General features: G+C 37.8%; 3 protein-coding genes and 1 long non-coding RNA gene across 15 annotated transcripts in view; 2 read left to right on the top strand and 2 right to left on the bottom strand.

Annotated features, from left to right (window-relative positions):
- Window positions 1–1,399, bottom strand: part of LOC122417295 (protein bric-a-brac 1-like) — a 237,461-nt gene extending 236,062 nt beyond the window's left edge. For all 4 annotated transcript variants that reach the window (XM_043430695.1, XM_043430700.1, XM_043430697.1 and 1 more), the window contains exon 1: window positions 1,216–1,399. The gene's annotated coding sequence lies outside the window, so the exon portion shown is untranslated. The remainder of the gene's footprint in view (window positions 1–1,215) is intronic.
- Window positions 1,400–1,653: 254 nt separating this feature from the next.
- metro (membrane palmitoylated protein 7-like protein metro) lies at window positions 1,654–10,219 on the top strand. Of its 5 annotated transcripts, none has more exons than XM_043430711.1 (12): window positions 1,654–1,675; window positions 3,040–3,162; window positions 4,036–4,322; window positions 4,515–4,646; window positions 5,337–5,363; window positions 6,053–6,220; window positions 6,326–6,397; window positions 6,497–6,621; window positions 6,809–6,942; window positions 7,232–7,537; window positions 7,795–8,138; window positions 8,531–10,219. In XM_043430711.1, the coding sequence occupies exons 2-12, from the start codon at window positions 3,120–3,122 to the stop codon at window positions 8,705–8,707; spliced, it is 1,815 nt and encodes a 604-aa protein (XP_043286646.1). In that variant the 5' UTR covers window positions 1,654–1,675; window positions 3,040–3,119; the 3' UTR covers window positions 8,708–10,219. The 5 variants fall into 5 exon arrangements, with proteins under 5 accessions (XP_043286646.1, XP_043286649.1, XP_043286645.1 ...); XM_043430714.1 differs by lacking the exon at window positions 1,654–1,675 and adding an exon at window positions 2,235–2,388 and having other exon boundaries at window positions 7,361–7,537; XM_043430710.1 differs by lacking the exon at window positions 1,654–1,675 and adding an exon at window positions 2,235–2,388.
- LOC122417313 (uncharacterized) lies at window positions 6,645–13,042 on the bottom strand. The gene is made up of 2 exons (XR_006262267.1): window positions 12,596–13,042; window positions 6,645–7,002 (listed from the first exon to the last, which is right to left on the bottom strand). It is a non-coding gene; the product is annotated as an uncharacterized lncRNA (long non-coding RNA).
- LOC122417296 (uncharacterized) overlaps window positions 11,524–14,721 on the top strand; it is a 17,129-nt gene continuing 13,931 nt past the window's right edge. Inside the window, exons 1-2 of one of the 5 annotated variants that reach the window (XM_043430708.1) lie at window positions 14,180–14,283; window positions 14,485–14,513. Coding sequence is in view for 1 of the 5 variants with exons in the window: in XM_043430701.1 (XP_043286636.1) it covers window positions 14,432–14,484 (53 nt within the window). In the remaining 4 variants the exon portion in view is untranslated. Of the gene's footprint in view, window positions 12,212–13,916; window positions 14,011–14,179; window positions 14,284–14,338; window positions 14,514–14,721 lie in introns of those variants that run through there. The other 4 variants (XM_043430703.1, XM_043430705.1, XM_043430704.1 and 1 more) reach the window with 4 other exon arrangements.

The raw sequence follows: 14,721 nt of genomic DNA, 5'->3' as shown, positions 1-14,721 counted from the left end.
ACTGAAGCCATAAAAAAAAATATTGTATGACGTAAACAGAACGTTTGATCAATAAAAAATAACTCAAACAAACGTAGAAAATGTTGATTCGAAGAGAATAAAAATTGGTCAAATTTTTCCATTTGAAAATCCATTTCTATTTGTACAAAAAAAAATTTGAGTCCTCCGAAAAACACGTTTCGACAAAATAATTACTCATCATTTTTTCTTTGAAAAAATAAATTAATCAGCAGTTTTTCTTGTTTTCATCGAGCTCACGCTATAATGGCTAAAGATGGTCGCACGTCGCGTTAAAACGTACGCAACGACACGAGACCGCAACCACTTGTGGATTATCCTACAAAGGCCGCACGTTTTCCCCATTTCCTCTCCCTACTTATGTGTGCATCCATCTTTCGACTCGACACCTTCTGCGGTTAATTTTTATTCATCTTCCTCGGTACATTGTATATTCCCGAGTTAACCTCATTTCTATTAATTTTCGTGTTAATAAAATTTACAGGTTTCCGGATCATCGTGTCGCGCATCATAGGTTTCGAAAAATTCGTTGTTGTTTCTTCGTGAGAATAATTTTCATATGTGGACGTCACGTTTTACGATATTCCCCGTTTTTTTTCTTTTTCTTTTTTTTTTATCGGTGGTTTGTATTTACCGTCGATTCAATCTCAGTTCAGAAAACGCGATCACCGATTTTCCGGTGTTTCAGTTAAATTTCTATCGATTCTATATCTTTGTTTCTCTTTTGCGATAAGAAATTGTATTGATTTTTTCGATTGATTGTATTTATATGGTGACAAAAATTTCGTCGGAGCCGAATGACCAGATTTGACGGTAAACAAAGTCCTTATTTGACAACCGTTGTCGAAGGTTGAGCGAACGGGTTTTGACATATATCTATACATATCTATGGAGACACGCGACTCGGCCGGCCTTTGTCGCTACAAGACGATAAGCGTCACGACGTCGTTATATATTTTTTCGCTGAAAATTTCACGCGACTTGGAATATATCCGCGAAAATTTAACTTGCGTGAAAAAATGAGACCAAGTGTTGGTGCATTTACATTTTCATTCTAATGTCCCAATGAGCTTGTATTTTAATTATTTGTTAATTTTATAATAAACGCCATATTAAATTTGGCCGGGCGCGCGCGCGTCGTTGCAAAAACGTATGAGAGTGCGCAAGAAACGCGGAAAGAGGCGGAGGGATTCTTACCGAACGGGAAAGTTGGCCAGGGGTTTTGTTTGTCGAGGGAAATCCAGAGGACACTAACGCTTATCGTTTTATTTATCTTCACGTACAATTAATTGTACAATACAAATGACACGTGGGAATTAATAATATCGCGACGGGTATCTCAAAGAAAATGGATCTCGGGATCGTCTTTAGTACGACATGTTTGTGCTGGCAGACAACTGCATGTATAACATTTGCGGCAGTGACGCCGAGGCGGTATCGCGGGGGGCGTTGCATATGATCATCTCAGCGCCACTCACTTTTAGCGGTTAGTTCCACAAGCTTCTACTCTATTTTATCGACCGTCGGCCATTTTTACTTACGCCGGATATTCGAAAGCACTTTTATTCGTGGCATTCGGAAGACTGCAAGAATAGCTGAAGTTGTGAAAAAATATTACACAAGTGCTATTTAAAACGTAAAATTAAATTTACTCTATGTGAGTATTCAGTCGAAGTAAGAAACAACTAAAAAAAGATAATTCTATCATCTAAAATCATAACTTCCATGAAGTTAACATATCTAATTTAATAAAGTATATTTACTCTTCTTGAACAACGACGTTCTTCGTATAAATTTGCTTTGAATTCGAGATTGTTTTTCCTAACGCATCGCTCTCGAAAACGATGCAGTTATTCATTGGTCCTGTGACCTTGGACTTGAACTTTTTTTAACTTTTAGTCGTTCGACTTTTTCGACAATACGCAATTATAACAAACGCGTTTTGAAAACATTCTTGAAACCTTTAGCAGACTCATCAAGATTCTAACCTGAATTTCAATTTTTCCGTTTGATACATTCAATATATTATTGGAAAAATCTTCACTCGCCTAGAGTTGCGTTCGTTTCCCAAATATTGTGCGATTTCTGTGTATTTTTTTTTTGACGTCGAGCCGCTACCCTATCTGACAAAAAAAATCAAAACAAATTCACTGCCGCCGCGACGCTAACGTTCATTCGCTAGAGCCGCAGTGGTGGGCTTGTAGAGTTTTTGCCGTTTTTTGGTTTTGCGGCGATGGTCAGTTTAGCGCATGACCGCGAACGTCGCTGTCGAGTGCCTTTCAAGATGGCGACAATTGTGTACGCGCGTTCTCGCGCTCTGCTCGAAGGATGAATATTTCACAGTTAACGGTTTTGTGGGAAAAGTGCCAGGTACAAAATAAACGATATTAACTAAAATCAGCAATATTTTCATCCTCTTTAAAATAAATGATTGGAGTTTTACAAAATTCAATGAAAAATTGCTCTGTCCGCGCGAGGTGTCATTTATCTGTCGTTTTTTTTTCTTTTTGGAGTAAATTTCGCGTTCGAGATACGAAAAGAAGAAAGGCTCGTATTTCACGTGTGTGTTCACTTCGCGCACTTCATTTTCCCAGAGTTATATTATTTCGTCTCGTGTGACAACTCTGCTTACGTAATGATATTATTTTAGCTACGATAACGCCCGATTTTCGCTCTCCCTATGATACGACTTTTCTCACTCGTAGTACGCGCGTTGACCCGATTTCCTCATTTCACCCCCATTTTTTTAATTCACTTTTTTTCCTCGTTTTTTCTCCTTATTTTTGTATTTGCAAATAAAAATCAAATGAAAATTTAAAAATTCAAATTAAGTTGATTCTTTCATTGTAAATACATTTGATTGCTATATGCGTTGTCAACATTTATTACAATTTTTTAAAATTATTTTTAACTCATTCGACTCCTGTTTTCTCGTCTTTGGAACTGCTTGCCTGCAAAATAATTCAATTGAAAGTAGAGAAATGAATGATAATAAAAATGCTGTGTTTCTTGTTATTGCAGACAGGAAAAAAAGCTACTGAAACTCTACACCGGTCTTGTTGAATCCGAGCAAGCGTTTTGTTCAGTTCCAGCAAAAAGCTATGACAGCGGCGCTTATCATGGAGAATGCTAATTGGGATCCTGGTGAATATTTTATTTAAATTATGATTTTTGCAAGTTTATATGACTCGTTCCCCCATTGTTGTTAATATTTTCATGTGGTTTTTTTATTTTCGTCAATCTAATCTGGCAATCAAATTTTTTTGTTACTTTAACCTTTTTTCATTGTAATTTGATGCTGCACATTTTAGTGCTCTTATTTAAATCAATAATTTAATTTTGTTTTAGCCTGCGAGTAAAATGTTGAAATCATGTTTTTTTCTCTTTTGAAGCAGTAATTATATTGAGAACGAACTTTTTTGCTCAACAAAAAATATTTTTTCACATTCCACAAAAAAATATCAATGGTTAACAATGGTACACTAGGACGAAAAATCTTTTTCGAAAAAGTTTTTCGTACGCGTGTTATACGAAATTTTATATTACGAGGTGGGAAATTGTGTACGCGAAACGTACGCAAAACCGTCCATTTACGTACCGCGTGATATAAAAAATTTTTTTTAGCCCCTAAGAATCTCGAAATCAATGAATACATTTCCATTGCCTCGTATAAATGAATAATCTTTTGAATTGACGCGAAACTCGGTCAAAGAGAAACTCTGCGGTCATACGGAAATTAATTTATTGATTCCACCCCTGCAAACGTTAAACTGTGAGGGGCACTTTCGGGACTTCTCCTTTCCTGTGGCAAACCATGAAAGGGCAAAGTTTGTCGCGAAAAAATGAGAAAATAATGTCGAAAGTTCGTCAAATCTTTAACGAATCGTATTTTTACGAAAATATTTATTGACAGGAAAATTGCAATCGTTCAAGCTTCGCTTCAAGTTCTATCCGCGTGCTCTGATAAAATTTATGAACCGAAAATCATTGGATAAACTTATTTTTTAATTTCAACAGCACTCACCAAACTTCTCAACTCTTTGGAGGAAAACAAGACCGAAATTCCGAGCTGTACCGACGAGGAGTTCGGCTTTCTGAGCGATCTCTTACGATCCAAAGAGCTCAATGCCCTCGTTACGGTTCACAATAAAATATTGAGTAATGTAAAGGACGACAAATTCTTCCCGGTTCTTTCGAACGCGATGGACATCGACGTCGAAGTGTTGGACATGCTATCGACGAAAACTCACATTTCCGAGGAGTGCAAAGAGCTATTTTATCTTTTACAGAGGCCTCACATACAAGTAAGCGAAAATATTTATCAGCGAACGTATTTTTTTATGCAATTTACGACAGTCTTAACGGCTAATGAATCATTCGTATCAATAGAATCGATTTTTTTTCTAAATCATCCTTGAAAACTCCTGAAATGAATTTCTCATTCAAATCTTCAATGGAAGATGGAATTTCGACTTATTTGGGATTTTTGTTCACAGGGCTTGTTGTGCACGCACGACGCAGTCGCACAAAAAGACTATTATCCTCGGCTATCGGAAATTCCATTGGAGGTTGACGAGGACGAACAAACTGTGAAGATCGTTCAATTAGTCAAATCGAATGAGCCATTGGTACGTCTGAAAAATCGAGCTTAAAGCAGGGCGAGGGAAAAAAAAACAACAACTTTTCGTATTTTTGTATATTCGAGCCACGACTGCGTATACAATTGAACATTTTCCTCGATCTGTCGATCGATTAATTTGAGAGATCGTTCATCTGCTGCTGACATCTTTGGCTATTTTTTAAGAAAAATTGAATCACCCGTTATGGGAAATTTAATTTAAATTTATTTTCGGTTCAAGTTTGACGGTTTCATTAAAATTTTGTTATTTTCTCTTGATTTTTCATATTTAATTCTCTCATTGCATCAAAATTGTATACGCACGTAAATTTTTTCGCGATTAGGTTGTGTGGATTGGTACAAAAATAATGTAAATAAGTTAAAAAGAAGATGGGCAAGCGAAAAATTTCTTTCGGAAATATTGCATCAGTGATTATGAATTTCGGCCATTTTTTTCTCATCGTGCATGAGTTTGGAATTTCCAAGTAACAAGAAACATTTAATCGTCTTATCGTGCGGGCAATCCCTGGCTGAAAACTGACGAGAGATTGAAAAAATCTCCAACGATGAAAAAACATAGCTTGTGGACAACAACTTTGTTTTATTCCGTTTCTTTTCCTGATTTTTCTTCATTTCCTTGATCATTGATTTGAGTAATCAAGTGTGTGTTTTTGTCCCATTAAAAAAACTTGCCTCGAAGTCCGGCGACGGGGTTGAACCGATCGTGGTAAGTTTTTCCTCCCTTTAGACCGTAAATGCACTCGAAAGAGCGATTAATTTGTCGAATCGTCTGATGGGAGTGAGGAAATGGAAAAACAATTAAAAAAAAAAAAAAACAAATGAAACCCATGAGACTGAGCAACGAATTTGGTTGCACGGAAAAGCTTTTTAAAACCCTTTTTATTTACGTTCTTAAGATATTCCATATTATTTATGCTACTCAGATATTGAGATATGAATCCATTTATTTGTTTATTTGTTTATTCGTTTATTTATTTGTCCAAGTGCATGAAAGCAAATCTTTCTATTTTTTCTTGTACTTTTGTTTCGCTGTAAATAAAGCACTCAAACTAAAATTATGTGTGTAATACGTGATTGTATTTTCCCGCATGAGTTACATTATTTATTTTGTAAAACAAAAAAAAACGAGGAAAAAACTTCTAACGATGGTGTGTGCTTATCGATTAGTGTAAATTGTGTATTTTTTTTGTTTTTTGTTTCTTGTTTATTTTTTTTTTTTTTTAAATTCAGTATTCTCCGTTTTTCAATGAAGATCGCGTCTTGATCAGGACGAAGAAGCGAACGAAAAAAGAGAAAACGCGAGAAAAAAAAGTGTTTAGACATAATGTTTAATTGTTGGAAGAAAAAGGGCTGAAAAAAAATGTGAAAAATTAGATGTAAAACGTTGAAAAATAGGGCGCCACCTTAAAAACCTGCGAAATCACCGGGAACATCGTCATTGCTCGGGTCATGCACGGCGGTGCTGCCGATCGGTCCGGCCTCATTCATGTCGGTGATGAAGTCATCGAAGTCAACGGCATCAGCGTCGAGGGAAAAACTCCTAATTGCGTTCTCAAGATTTTGGTAAGTTTGAGAACATTCGCTTCGAATTATAAACTGAATGTTTTCAACGAAAATGACACCTTTGGAAATGAGACAAAATAAATTTTTGTTTGGTTTATTTTTCAGCAAAATTCTGAGGGAACAATCACCTTTAAAATCGTTCCTGCTGACAGTAAAGGCGGAATAAGAGAAAGCAAGGTAACGATTCCTGCATCAATTCGTTACTTGGAATTTAAATTGAACAAAATGCGAATATTTTCATGGAGAACGAAAAATGAATGAATGGATCGACCGTAGGTTCGAGTTCGAGCACATTTCGCTTACAAAGCAGAGGAGGATCCTTACATCCCTTGCAAAGAAGCCGGTCTCGATTTCTGCAAAGGCGATATTCTTCACATCGTCAGTGAGGACGACACTTACTGGTAAAAAAAACAACTTCAGTTTATTCCATTAACCAGTCAGTTTTATTCGTTATTTTCGTTCTTCCTTTCCATACACGTTTCCGGGTCTTTACGAGCACGCCCCATTGCCCAATTTCCACTTTCACAAGTACTGTCCGCACACGCGTATCCTCCCGAATAATTGTACCGTTTATTTAAATCCCCGCAGGTGGCAGGCGCGACGAGAGGGTGACAGAAACATGAGAGCTGGTTTGATCCCGAGTCGAGCCCTCCAGGAACGCAAGATAATTTGGGAGAGACAAATGAAAGCTAAAAGCGACGACGACCAATCCAACAATTTGAGTGAGTCCAGAAAATGGAGTTTTCTCGAACTCCAACGTAGTTTTGAGCACGAGTTTGCATCTGATAACAAAAGCATGTAAACTACGTAAATTTTTATCAATTTTTTCTTTTTTCATGGCTTTCAGCAATGTTTTCTCTGTTGCTTTCGCTAAAAAATGTAATGGAAGGCAGTTCCATGCAAATTCAGGCATGCATTAACGATTTTGTTTCCCCAGATTGAGCGAGCTAACAATGTTTTTCTCATTAACAAAAAAATGTCGTTTCACCTAACCCGTGCGTGCGTGGTTAGGCTTATGTTCTGTTTCAGTGCCTTTGCCCGCATTGTGCCCCCGTCCCAGTACCTCTTCTTTACACGCTTCGCCCACAAAGTGCAACTTGCAGGGAATAAAAACTAAAAAAATAATGTATGACGCTGCAGAGAACGACGACTTTGATCGTGAAGAAATACCCACGTACGAGGAAGTCGCGAAACTCTATCCCAGGCCTGGACTCTACCGGCCGGTGGTCCTTATCGGCCCACCAGGAGTCGGTAGAAACGAACTCAAGAGGCGTCTCATGGCGACCGATCCGGACAAGTACAAAACTCCGGTTCCCTGTAAGTCCGAGAGCGAGATATCGGAGCAGCCATTTTTTCATGTTTCATTCATTTCTCAAAGATGTTTTCCTTCCAATACAGTAAAGTGAAAAATTTCTTTTAATTCATTTTAAAGTCGAAATAAATTATTTTTCTCTGTCCAATAAATTGTATAAATTGTGCAGACTGCCAAAAAAATTCATAACGAAGACAAATTTATGGGAAAGTGCAAACTGTTGGTCGTGTAATACTTTCGATTTTTTTTCCTGAAATAACAGACACCTCGAGACCGCCGAGACCGGGCGAGGTCAACGGCAAAGAGTATCACTTCGTGACCTGTGAAAAAATGGAGGAAGAAATCCAGGCCGGAAAATTCATCGAGTTTGGCGAGTACAAAGGGAATTTGTACGGTACGAGTGCCGAGAGCGTGAGCTCTCTCGTCAATGCCGGCTACGTGTGTCTCCTGAATCCTCATTATCAAGCTCTTAAAATGCTCCGGACACCCCAATCGAAGCCCTACGTTATTTATATCAAGCCACCGAGATTTGAAATTCTCAAGGAAACGAGAAACGAGGCAAGAGCTCGCTCGACCTACGACGAGACAAATTCACGAGGATTTACGGTATTATTTCTAAACTCCAATCACACGTTGTTATTCAAACCACAGGATTCTCTCTTTTCTTATTGAATTTATAGCAAAACTATTTTATCTTAACTCGAATCGCCTTTTTATTGTTAAAAATGCCGAAAAAAATGGTTTGAAACCTATAAAAATGAAACTGTCATTCAGAGTTCGAGTCCAAACAGAGAAACTATTGAAACTTTCTATTCAAAATTCGATCTAAAAAAAATGCTATCCAAATAATATCTGAAACCAAATGAACTCACAAAACAATCGAATTTCGTTTATTATTTGTGTCAAAATATCCGTCTCATTGTCCACAGAGATCTTTTCAAATAATTCATCATTCAAATTTGTATTAATTATTGTTATTTTCTTTAAATTACCGACAGGACGAGGAATTTAACGCGATTCTTCACAGCGCAGCAAGAATAGAGTTCCTTTATTCGCACCTCTTTGACGAGGTGATCGTAAACGCCGATCTGTCAATGGCGTTCGAGCAGTTAGTGGCCGCGATTCACAGGGTCGAATCGGAGCCTCTCTGGGTGCCAGCATCGTGGGTTCAATAAAACGATGGAAAATAATAATGATGAAGCAAAAGTAATGGCGAGAAGCTTCAGACTGCCGGTTCCTTCGTTTCCACGACTTCTTCGCATTATTATTCGTTAGATAATTCTTCGTTCTTAGTACAATTAAGAAAGGGCGCAACAAGTTTGATTTCTAAAGAACGTAGAAAAAAGGGGAAAAGTAAGCAACTCGCAACTTTTCCCAATTTTTCAATATTTATCCCAAAGTATCCCCTCACTACCAAAACTCGCCTGTTGCCCCGAAAACTCCGAAAAAAAAAAACAAATGAATTTGCATAATATTCTGAAGATATCGCGCGAAGAAAAGTGTGAACTTGAATTCCTTGTCCAAATGTAAATGTTTTAAGGATTTTAGAAATTGTTGATTCGTGTTATCGTTATTTCGAAATCCGTCTTGCCCAGTTTTTTGAAATACCTCATCAAACGTGCCGGAGATCACACGAGATTTCAGCCATTCCCCTTGTCTATATCGCAAAAAAAAAAAACATAAAATTTGAAAAAGTAAAACGTACAGGCCGAAGCGACGAGATTCTCAGCACTGAAGATATCCTAAATCCGAATACTTTTTTCGGTCAATTCCGCTTAAAAGTCTCAAAGTTTGTCCATTCGAAACTCTAATTACAGAACAGAAAAACTAAGTGAAAATAAGAAACTGAAAATCCAAGATTTATAAATGAAAATAAGTATAAAAAGAAAAATTATTGAATATGATAAAAAAAGAAAAAAACGTTTGCTCATTTGAAGATTTGGAGTTAAAAAATTTTCATTCACCAATCAATTTGTGACCGAATCTCGAGTTCCATTAGCGAAGAAACTTTGTTTCAGTAACAACTCAATAACACTTGACGATAGAAGGATGAAAAAAAAAAAAAAAAAATACGAAATCATTTTCAAGTTGAAATATTCGTGAAAATAACTATTAGAATAGTAAAAATTGTACGATTCATTGAGGACATTTTTTTGTAAATTTGAAAAGTGAGTGAAAAAGACCTTCAGTGTTGAGTACATTCGCTTCAGCCTGTATTGATAATAAAATAGATATGAAATAATACTTTATTATGGTAAGAAAAGATTGTGCATAGCTAAAATTGATCGTCGTTGAATTTTCAATAAACCGATATATTTCTCACGATTCCATAAAATCAACGACTAAAAATCCCTATTGTTGTTTATTGTTGCCAAAATAAAAGAAAAAAAAAGAGCCACACTAAATTTTACCTGAGTGAATAAAATGAATAAAAACGATAATAAGTCTACGATTTTAGGGAAACGTCCTGGAGAGGGAAAAAAGAATTTCGAGGCCACGCTATTTTCCAATGTCGCGTGAATTCCGAGGAGAAATAAAAAAAAAAAAAAACTATGAAAGATTTACGTGTTATTATCGAGTATTCGTTGCATCAAATAGAAGCTCATCATTGACATAAAGCTCTGTATGTTACCGAGAAAAAAAAGATGAGTGCAAAAAAAACAGAAATATATAGCATTACACTTTGACAGTGCGTTGTTTACTTCATTTCGATCCATTATTCACCTTGTTTTTCCAATTTTCAGGAGTTCCGAGGACTCCTGAAAATTTTCATTTCCAAAAAAGTACGTTACCCCTTAGGTTAAAATCGCGCACGGGATTTACCGGCGAAGAGTCCAATGCTTTGTACGAGATATAAATAAACGACCTAGGCACACTTGGCCATCATCGACAGACCCGCTGCCCGGACAGACTGACCCGGTTATCCAAACTAGCATTTCTAGAATAAATTCAATATTTAAGAAAAAAAAGATGGACCTAACGGAAAAAAGTAAACGATTCCAAATTTTTCGTAATTTGAGGTTATGTTCTCGAAGTTGTTTGACTTTTTTATAAGTTACGAAACCACTGCGCAGGAGAACCACGTTCGACTCGATTTATTGTTCGAGATATATGTTTTCCATGTTATTTTGAAAGAACGTTTTTTTTTGTATCGGGAAAATCATTTCGTTCATCCCTCAAATATTGGAATCTAAAAATTTTGTTTTGGTCGCGCGTCGTTGAAAATTAATTGGGACTGTCCTCAATCGTGTCGGCGGTTATTTACTGCGTTTCTTATTTTAATTCGTTGAAACTTTTTTGACAAAAAATGAAGAAAAAAAATGCTGAGATGAAGAGTAAACGTTTCGCCCGGTTTAGATAGAATTATATAACGAAGTAGGCAAACCAGTTTTGCACTCGCGAGTCGATTATTTCGCACCGGAATAATATTTACATGAATTATTATGGCTCCATAACTTTCGATTGTTTCGTAAACAAGATTTTACGTAATTTCAATATTTCAAGTTGGTTCATAATCATTTATTTTGCAAGAGTTGAACATTCGCGTTTATTTTTCAGTATTTCACGGACTCGACCGACTCCTTTGAACTCACAATCATATTATTTGAGGTAATTATATTAATTGCGTTCATAATATTCGAATATCCAGATATTCGTGCACGTCCGATTTTTCCATTATACAATCCTCCTAAATTCTTCATTTTCCCATTATGGGATTTTTCACCTATATTCACCGATGCGAAATCCTTCCGGAATTGTTTTTATCGATTTACGAAGAAATGACGAACAAGAATGCGTTACATTCTGAAAATAATTGAATTGAACGCAAATTTTTTGAACGAAGCCGATAAAAATACTGCAGCACACGCGACTGAGAAACGATATTTTGTCACACCATCGGGAGACACGTGGGACGTTCCCGTCATATTAAACTCTGTCACAGCACAGTGGCGGTTTCGTATCTTCTCTCAGTACCTTTCGACACACTGCTCGGAGTCGGCGTCCCCCGTTTTATATATTCGATCAGTTGCACATTCGTTTTTCGCGCGACGACAAAACACAGAAATAAGACACGCAATTTTGCTCTGATTTTCGGCGTATTTTTTCCACCGAAGTATTGTTGCGTTTTAAAAACACGAGTGAAGTGGCCATGAAAGCGGAGAGACGGTTAGCTCAGAAAAAAACGTAAACAAACGACGTTCGCGGAAACTCAAGTTCGAAAAAACCGTTACGAAAGTAGAATCGAAATATAATTCCAATTCGAAATAAGCACAAACAAGTTGGCCACAGGATGAGTATTCAGTGTCGAAAATTCGCGGCTAAACCAATTTTTTGGAAAAAAACTCTTGAACGAGCGATCCGTGTGATTTTCAAATGGATCAAAAAATAAACCGGTAACCCCGCAAAATATCGGTGAAACGACATTTTTTAAAGTCAACCAAACCCGTTTTTGAGAATCGAGTAAAAAGTGTCGGCGTGTGTATGGAAGTGTTTTTATTCGCCCATCGGAAGGGGATATAGTCGAACGCGTTAGCGAAGTAAATAAATACAGAAAAGTTGGTGGCGTGCAGTGAACACTTGTGCATAAATGTAAACGATCCATAATCGTTTCGTTCTTCCTACACCTGGATCTTGTATATTCTCGAAAACCACCCGCCATTATCAAAATTTTCCAGAGAGTACGTAATACTTTCCAAGTTTTCCATTTTTTGGGTGTTCCACAACATACACTTATGTTAAATGAACTTCACTTGTTACGTAAGACAATTATAGACCGAATTTTTTTGAAGTTTCAAGTCCGAGTCAAGTGATTTTCGATTTTTTTTCTTCGTGAAGGGATTTTTCCGAGTTTTTTTTCGGCACCTTCATTTTTCAGTCGCCTTTTTTATCTGCATAACTTTCTCGTGTTTTCGTTTCTTATCTGATCACTTGTTAACATACGAAAAATCATTATTAGCGATAGAGACTTAATTTTTCCATAAATTCGCCTTCTAAGACCCATCATAAAAAAACGAGTCAAACATCGCTGTCGCGATAAAATCTCGTGCCCGCTTCATTCTCACCTTAATCAACAAATATATGCTTTTGGTTACATCGAACGCGTGATTTTCTTAGCCCCGTTATCGAGAGGGTCGCTACCCTTCTCGAAGGACACATTTGTCCTTATCGCAGAACTTGATAAAACTGCCATACCAAATGCTTGACCAAATCTCGCTCGCAGATAGTTCTCCCACTGGGAGGTCATGGATTATTAATGTGAATGTTGTTCACTTTTCTATCGCGATATATTTTCGTGCCGTGCTGCGGGAGCCAAACGGACTCGGCGCAAAATATTATTCGATCGGAATTCCAGTTGTCCGCGCGCGATCTCAAAAAACCCGTGACACAAAAGTCCTCATGAATATACGATAATGCCGAAAAATAACGGGCGGACGAAGCCAAAGTGTTCTTCGACTGAATCAACCATTTTTTTTCGTCGTGTTATTGGTTTTTTTCAAAACGAAAGTTATTTGAAGCGCGAACGAAAGCACTGAACAGTCTTTCGAAAAAAATGTCAAGCAGATTGTTTCGGTTCATTTGAAAATAAGAAAAAAAATCGAAACTCTATCTGCGTCTAAACGAATTCAAACGCATCATCGCTTGACGCGAAATGACGTCGATTGGCGCGATTTTAATGAGCAAGTGATGGAAATGAATTGTCTTTTACGACGTTAAATCACGGAATCGACGAGAATGCGGGAACAAAAGCGTTGAATTTTTCGGTCACACGCTTCCTAGCGTGTATTATTCAGTTTTGACGTCTGTTTATGAAGTTTGCTGTTTTCGACTCAGCAGATCGAACAGAATGTGTCGGAACGCTCGTCCGCCATTAACGAGCAATTTTGTAAGGCGATGAAGGCAGAAACGGTACGAAAATAGTTTAAAGCGGAGAGAATCGCCGCGAGAAACGTGCACTCGGAGGAGTGAGAATTCGAAGGGGAGGTTTGCACAGCACTTTCCCCACACACGATATCCGCGTCGAATGGGATCGCCCCGCTCGCGTTTTATTATCCCGCAAACGTTTCGTCGATATCTTCGCGATTTCTGCGTCTCCTTTCCTCCCGATGCGTCAACCTTGAGCTTCAATTTTTTATTTTACATTTCGAAGACTTGTTAGAATTTCGGAGAAACGCCGGAACGACTACTAGATGCCAGAGAATTAAACGGAAAACGGGACTTCGAGGGTGTAGAATTCAAGGAATTCTCGACGTTTCACCGAAAACTAGTGAAATGGACATTTTTTAATATTTGTTACGAAAATTCACAAGGAATCTCACCGTTTTTGAGGCTTTCACATAACTGCAGACATCGAAGAGCATTTTGTCGAAACTTTGAAAAAATCTTATCGCAGCTTACCGCGAACGTCGGGGACTCGGGGATCGCGAGAGTTGAAATTCCACGAAAGTTTCGATAACGGAACAAGGAGCGAGGAAGAGAAGTAATTTTTGTAATTATTCATACAACGACTGAATCGTATGTATCACGATCTTACACCTGGCCAGGATTCGCGCCTGCGTGAATCGACTCTCGGTAAAATTCCAGCACGAAGGAAGAGACTTTTCTAAGGGTTGCTTTACGATTCGTACTTAACACTCCGTCAGTAAGCAATCACGGTTTCTCGCGCGTGTTTAGTTACGATCGTCCCAGACACGTGACTCGTTCCCTCGGCTTTGACAACCGCGACGTTTCAGCTCGCGTGAATTTCCTTTTGGTTGGCCTTTCATTTTAATTCAAACTGTCAAATTGTCAAATTTTCCCTTGATTTATTCAATTTTCTCGGTAGATGAAAAGTTTGACGTGCGCCTGCCGTTCGTGATTTCTAATTGACATTTTTCGAAGCTCCGCGTCAACTTTGATCGATGAAAAATTCGAGTCTCGATTTCATCGACGCCAATTTTTTTCAACTTTCCAGGTTTTTTCCCACCGAACGACCAGCTTCTCGTGCGCATGAGTTTTAACCCATTTCGTTCCATCGACAATCTTCGTATCGTTTAATTATCTGAAAGAAGCGAAAAAAAGAGGGTGGGGGAAAGAGAGGCCCTGACCCAGAGCACTCATGGGTGGTGCAACCCCGAAATTAGCGAGATGCATGATCGAGGGGTTGAGAGAAGTTTCATTCGGTTTATTCGCTTCGAGCACGAAACGGCTG

This window comes from Venturia canescens, chromosome 10, assembly GCF_019457755.1.
Source record: "Venturia canescens isolate UGA chromosome 10, ASM1945775v1, whole genome shotgun sequence".
Lineage (NCBI taxonomy): Eukaryota > Metazoa > Arthropoda > Insecta > Hymenoptera > Ichneumonidae > Venturia > Venturia canescens.
The sequence above is the reverse complement of the archived record's forward strand: the minus strand, read 5'-3'. Positions and strand labels throughout refer to the sequence as shown.

Coding starts and splice junctions, on each gene's coding strand:
- metro (XM_043430711.1), top strand. CDS start 3,120: ATGACAGCGGCGCTTATCATGGAGAATGCTAATTGGGATCCTG. Junction 4,647..5,336: donor TCAAATCGAATGAGCCATTG/GTACGTCTGAAA, acceptor CTTGCCTCGAAG/TCCGGCGACGGGGTTGAACC. Junction 5,364..6,052: donor ACGGGGTTGAACCGATCGTG/GTAAGTTTTTCC, acceptor GTTGAAAAATAG/GGCGCCACCTTAAAAACCTG.